Genomic DNA, 7,028 nt, shown 5'->3' with positions numbered 1-7,028 from the left:
CACACACACACACACTGGGTTTCAGGATTGCAGGGACTTATCTCTGTAACCAAAACACAAAACGAAGCCTTCCAGACATCAAGTTTTTAATTATAGATTAATTTGATGATTATTTTCTACATAGGAAACAATAAAAATCACTATAATCTATAGTCGTTCTCTTCCTGATGTCCGAGTTGTTACCCTCATGAATAGTGATAATGACAAGTTGCTCTACTGCAAATGCCAGCTCATTTGTGGCACAGCTTTTAGAGAACAACAGGAAATATCCAGGATGCCATGTCTTCTGGACTCAGGACATTAACTGCAGCAGGTCAACTGGCCTCCTCTTTGACCTCCAGCTTTCTTATCTGACACCGTTTCCTGCAGTTTCCTCTTCACATAGCCGACGTGTTTAGAATTACTCAGCGAAGCTCAGCTGTGTCTGATCCAACTACGACATACTCGCCTTATCTGACTACTAAATATAGAGCTGCCACACTTTTCCCTCTTTCTGGAAAAAAAATGCATTTCTTGTTCTGGCTCATATGTTGGCAGCAGTTAGAGGAACTATTATAAGTGTATTGTTCAGTGTTTGTGGTTAAGATAACTCCATCAGACCGACTGAAGGTTGTCAGTGATCACCTGATAACGGAGGAGATACACTAAATAAATGTTTGTGCTGAATTAATAAGCTTCAAATCATTCAGTAGTTCAGATTTCCATTGAAAGTGCAGGAAAGGGACGAAGCTAGAGAAATATTCATAGGGACACTTTTAGGGTAAATATACACTGATTTAATCACAAACAATCAATATTTCCTTTGAAAAGCCCCAAAATGAAGATGCTTTAACTCAACAACATGACATTATTGTGGCACATTAGTAAAGTATTAGTATCTAACACGTTTACATTTGTTTAAAAATGAATCTACATCAATGTGTTACATTTCACACCAAACCGGGGTGGCGAGGCATTGTTTGTTGTCTACATGTTACCATAGTTACAGGTGTTGTTTTCTTTTATCATGACGTTAGTTTACTTGTTCTTAGTAATACATCAGATTGACAGTAAATCCAGCTCTCATTTCCAAGAAAGTCACTTTCTCTCCATCATTCCTCACCTAGCATTAACATTAGCATTAGTACACTACAGAGCTGCTGATTATTCAGAGGCTGATTCACTCTCTTGTTCACTAATAACTGATATCTGAAACACTGGCTCTGCCCTGTTCTGTCTCAAGTGAGCAAAACACATCTTTTCAGCTTTCTTCCATACTTATAATAAGTAATACTATTAATAATAATACTTATAATAAGGCTAATCTATGTGTTTATAATGTTTAAAGGAACTCTGCTGTCTGTCCATTACAGACATAAAATACCACAAACATATTTAAAAAAGGAACTTTAGAAACCAATGTTGCTGTGTGTGCACAAGCAAATTGAGAAGTTTTCTAAACCACACAGAAATGCTGTAAAGTTTCGCTGCAGTGTTCACCACAACACAAACACAACATTATCAACACTATCTGCATCATATCAGCTGTGTTATGACCGGTTGCAGGTTGAATAAACAGGTTTTCATTTTATGCCACATCTGCTCTTACTGTGACTCACCAAGTTCCTCCACCAGAGTCCCAGTGAGGATCTTTACCAGTAAATACACGTTAAAACAAACTGGTGACAAACTTCATTGGGAGTGAATTACTTGTGTTATCGACAGGAAGAAGACAACAGCAGAGTTTTAGTGGAAGTGTTTAACTCCTGACGTAATGCCTCAGTCCCGGTGGCTGTGAACTGAGTGTCAGCTCAGTAACACAATAACGAACACACACAGTCAGTCAGTGTATTCCAGAGGGATGTAATGAAGTCTTGTTCTTCTTCAGCTGTTTCTGTTCCAGCCGTCAACGCCGTGACCTTTTCAACACGGGCCGATCAACAGCCTCTCCACTGTCACACACACCTACACACAGTCTGAATTCTCTCTTCACACCTCTAAACACACACATCTGTCCTCTGTCACTGCTAATGACGGCTCCTCTCTCTCTCTTATGATAACGTCTGATGCTCGCTCTCCCTCTGAGAATTAAACCCACCCTTGTGTGTTTGTTTATAGAAAAATATCTGGTAAAAAGAAAACACTATATGGCCAAAAGTATGTGGACACCCCCGTCCATCCTCTGCTGTTTCACCTGTTTTGAGTCCTTCATATTCCATTAAACATATCAAATGAACAGAACATTTTGGGAAAGATGTTTTTTTGCTTTCTCATGTCTGTACTGTAGATGTTAAGCTACAGTCAGCTAACTTAGCTTAGCACAATGGTTGGAAATAGGGAGAAACAGTTTGCCTGGCTTTGTCAAAGGTAACAAAGTCTGCCCTCCAGCAACTCAAAAGATTGTTAATTAACATGTTATACACATGTTTCTACGGTAGCCCAGAATGGACAAATCAAACACTGGCTCTAGATAGGGCAGTGTAGTTGTATTGTTTTAGTTAGTTGCAATCTAAAATCTCCCTGTTAGATGCAATTATATCCTACACACTGCTCCTTTAATGCTCCAGCATATAATAATAATAATAATAATAATAATAATAATAATAATAATATTTTAGTTCTTTGTTACAACAGTTTGAGATGACATGACAGTGTCCTTCATACATAAAGCCAGGTCCATAAACAAATGTTTAGTTTGTTGTGGAAGAACTGGGATACAAACAGCCTATCAAACACCTCTGGGATGAACTTGAACATCAAATTTGAGCCAGACCTCATCACTCAACATCACTGTTGGACGTCACTAATGCTCTTGTGGCTGAATGGGAGCAAATCCCTACACCTCACTTTTAAAGAGCTTGTCTCTCTCTCTATATATATACAGTATATTAGGTGCATGAACGTCTCCCTGAGGAGAAATGGGCTTGTTAATACCTGGTGACAGATGGACAGGTGGACAGTCCGTCTCTTTGTAAGACAAATAGCAGCAGGTTGTTTTAGAACAACAGTCATCAGGTTCCCTGCCAGAGGCTTTAAAAACAATCAGTCATCCCTGAGTGTTGTTTCATGCTTGTACACACACACACACACACAGACTGCAGACACTTTATATAACCAAACAAACAAATCACTCCTGACCACAAACCAACAAATAATGAACAGAAAAAAACATTCTTGGGGCGCCCAGGTAGCTCATCTGGTAGAGCCGGCCCATGTAGCAGGGCTGAGTGCTTGGTGCAATCATTCAAACAATCAAACTTCATTTATATGGTACATTTCATACAGTTTAGTGCAGTTCAAGGTGCTTCACAGACAATTGACAAGACGATAATAAGACAGAATGGAGTAGAAATTTTAAACTGCAATGGTAAAAATTACTATAAAATACATGTATACACACGGTTTAACTGCTGAAGTGTTGATAGGGCGGCATTACTATAAAGGATATATCCATAGTCAATAAGAGACTAAGAGAGGTTGACTGCACAATATGGTTGGAGGAAGACGTCCTTTAATTCTTACGTTCTTTCCTTTTTAATTCAAAGGAATTGAGGAATGGAAAGACGAGGCACAGTGAGGACAGGAAGAGAAGAACCAAAAAGATTAAAAAAACAGAGACTGACAGACTGTTAAAACAGATAAAAATGGAGAAAACACTGAATGTTTGTAGAGCTGAGGAGGAGGAGATGAGAAATGGAGTGTTGGGACGACAGATAAGCGTGTTTGTCAGTTTCTGTGATGATGATGTCACTGGGTGGACCAATGAGATCATCCACCACCCTGCACATGTGTGTGTGTATGTCAGCGTGTGTGTGTGTGGCGTTCACTCCCTTCCTCCTTCCTCCCACACTCACTGAGAAAAGTTCAAAACAACAACTCTTCTTCTTTCTCGTCCAACACTTCCACACACATCAGAATGATCTTCGTCACTTCATGCTCCTCCGTTAACTCGAACCTGTTCAGTTTGGTTCTGGCTTCACTTCTTTAAAAGGTTGAATTTGGGGTTGAAATTGTTTTGGGTAACTTAAGGTCCACGTACGAGCTTCTTCTAGAGCTTTCACCAACTTCTCATCAGCCTAGGACGGTTGAAAGCTAAAGTGAACACTGGTTAGTGGACATTGAGTTAAGATTATTTTACCATCCAGTGAAAAAACCAAAACCAACAACACTGAACCCATTTCTTCCAACCAAAGACATCTTATATTATATATATAATATATATTATATAAAAAGGCTCAGTAATATCCTAAAACATGTTGTTATTATAGTTATAGTTATTATTGTTATTATTATAGTTATATTATAGTTATTATGGTCCAGTGTGAAACATTTAGGAGGATCTATTGACAGAAATGGGATATAATGTTCATAGTTGTGTTTTCATTAGTTTATAATCACCTTAACTGAAGGTAATTCAAGTTACCTTCCATGGAGTCCACCATGTTTCTACAGTAACCCAAAAGGGACAAACCAAACACTGGCTGTAGGATTTAAGGTAGCAGAAGTCACTACAGTGTGAGTGTTCATGGTAATGAATGAACATGTCAGTGCAACAGTGTGTCTCACTGATGTGTTTTAATAGTTTTTGGACAATAATGGAGCTCTACGGCACAGAGGAATAAGATACAGCGATCAGCCAATAACATTATGACCACCTGGGCTCCCTGGTGGTTCAGCAGTTTGAGCTACAGTAGCTCGGGCCAGCCTTCACTCCCCACATACATCAATGAGCCTTGGCCACCCATGACCCTGTCTCCGGTTCTTTTCCTTCCTTGGACCACTTTTGATAGGTACTGACCTCTGCAGACCGGGAACAGCCCACAAGAGCTGCAGGTTTGGAGATGCTCTGACCCAGTCCAGCCATCACAATGTGGCTCCTTGTCAAAGTCACTCAAATCCTCATGCTGCCCATTTTTTTTGCTTCTAACACATCAACTTTGAGGATAAAATGTTCACTTGCTGCCTGATATAGCCCACCCACTGACCATGATAACCAGATAATCAGTGTTATTGACGTCATCTGTCAGTCCTCACAATGTTGATAAGGCTGATACATACACATAGTAATAAAACTCTCCAGTATATATCTCCAGACTTATCCCTTAAAGTCACACTTTTAACTAATCTCATAATTATAACTTAGTGTTTCATAATTTCCAACTTTTTCATCAGTTTTTTCTTTTCTTGGTTTTCTACACTCGGTCCAGCTCCCGTCAGGCTGTTGAGTCCTCTGATCTTTTGACACTCTGTTGGATTGCTAATAATGTAGAAACATAAATGGACAAAATATGTAGAGTTATATAAATGAAAGTATAACATCATTGCATTCTTTCTGTATTTTGCCTCCTCTCAGATGTCTGTAAAGCAAAGTGTAGGAGGTGCAGCGGTGTGTCTCGTATGTAACGGGAGCTGCTCTGGATTCCAGCCACATTCTTGGAGGTACAAACCTTTCCCTGTGTTCTTTTTTATTTCCTATGTTTTATTTCCTAAATAAATAAAGAAAAACAATGAAAGGAGTGAAAAGAGAAAAACCAAAAGCGCTGGATACAGTCCTAGTAGTTTTTCCACTCCTCGCTCTCTCTCATCTCAACCACTCTCTGTTCTTACAGGAACATGTTTGTGGTATTGCATATTTTAGTCAACAGACTCTGACTGAAGATGAGATTGGAGTCGGCTGTCAGACAGCACTGCACTCACAAGCTCAAAAACTACATTGAAAGCAATAAACCCAGGTGTTACGACCACCAAAGCTTCCCAACAACAGCATACGAGAAAGTCAATATAAAGCATAACACAATATGTTTCTGTCAATTAATCACTTAAACTTGTTGATGGTGTCCTTGCTAGTGAAGTATTGATTGATAGAGTTGAGTAGAGTTCACGCATCCAGGGTTCATAGTCTGATAAACGATGTTAGGCAACGGCTCTTTAAGGCTTAGATGGACATTAAACTCTCCTGGTTGAATCATCACTACAAAAGTTAAACAATTAAACTCACCCAATTAGTCAGAGAACAACATCTTTTTCTTTTATGTCTCCTCATTTAATTGCCTTCTCTTCTCTCTTCCCATTCTTCTTGACCAACCCGCTGAGCAGGAAAGCCTGTGTAGCCTGCGGCTGCAGCACGATCGACCACGCCCCTGGAAGTGACGTCGAAGATGACCAGCGAATGGGACGCCTGCTCGCAGACTCGCCCTGCTCCCATTTGACAGCGAAGGTTAAAGGAGGTGGCGGCCTTCGGATGTACAAGAGGAACCGCATGATCGTGACCAATCCGGTGGTGTCGCGTAAAGACCCGACCTTCAACACCACGACATACGATTGGGCACCAGCCGGCCTCAACCAGACACTGGTGAGGGTCAGTGTGAAGTACAGGAGGTTGGTTGTTTGTATGAAGCTGCAGCCTGTTGGTCTGCGTCAGACTGTAAAGTCACATTTTACTCACCTGCTGAGATCTGAGGACAACAAGGACTCGCTGATCCAAAAAGGCCAAACAGCACAAAAAAAAGTTTTAAACAAACTCATAATAAGTATGTGATCTAAACCCGTTGTTCCCAATCTTTTTCCTTAAAGGACCCCTGACGACCCCTGACTTAATGACATATTTTATGCATATTTCACATTATATTAAATGCATAACAATAACAGAACAGAACAACTGATTGACTCATGAACAATGAACCCAAACAGTGAACACAATAACTGCAGGAAGTTTGGATCTTAAATAATAATATAAGCTTTAAAAATAACAGTTTCATTTAGTTTTCTTCACAGAAATGAATAAAATGTTGAGATATAGGTAGGTTTTTAAGTTTTCTCACACCACCTAAAATCAAGAAGTCCTCACAACGCCCCATGAAGCTTTGGTGACCCCGAGTCGGGGTCGGGACCCACAGGTTGGGAACTAGTGCCCTTAATCTTTAAATCTTGGAGCTAATGTTTAAACTACAACCCAAACTATCTGTTATAAACATGCATTAGATATTACTTATTATACTAATAGTCTTTAATTGTAGGAATTATTCAAAGTTAAAGTCAGCTTTAATGTC

General features: G+C 39.7%; 1 protein-coding gene across 3 annotated transcripts in view; it reads left to right on the top strand.

Annotated features, from left to right (window-relative positions):
* The window catches only part of lmcd1 (LIM and cysteine-rich domains 1), a 14,557-nt gene that overhangs the window by 2,070 nt on the left and 5,459 nt on the right, over window positions 1–7,028 (top strand). For all 3 annotated transcript variants that reach the window (XM_035662346.1, XM_035662345.1, XM_035662343.1), the window contains 2 exons: window positions 5,333–5,418; window positions 6,076–6,331. In XM_035662346.1, the coding sequence (XP_035518239.1) occupies window positions 5,333–5,418; window positions 6,076–6,331 (342 nt within the window). The remainder of the gene's footprint in view (window positions 1–5,332; window positions 5,419–6,075; window positions 6,332–7,028) is intronic.

The sequence above is a fragment of the Morone saxatilis genome, unplaced genomic scaffold, assembly GCF_004916995.1.
Source record: "Morone saxatilis isolate NCDOM2014 unplaced genomic scaffold, NCSU_SB_2.0 Contig18, whole genome shotgun sequence".
Classification (NCBI taxonomy): Eukaryota; Metazoa; Chordata; class Actinopteri; family Moronidae; genus Morone; species Morone saxatilis.
This window is presented reverse-complemented; position numbering and strand designations above follow the sequence as displayed.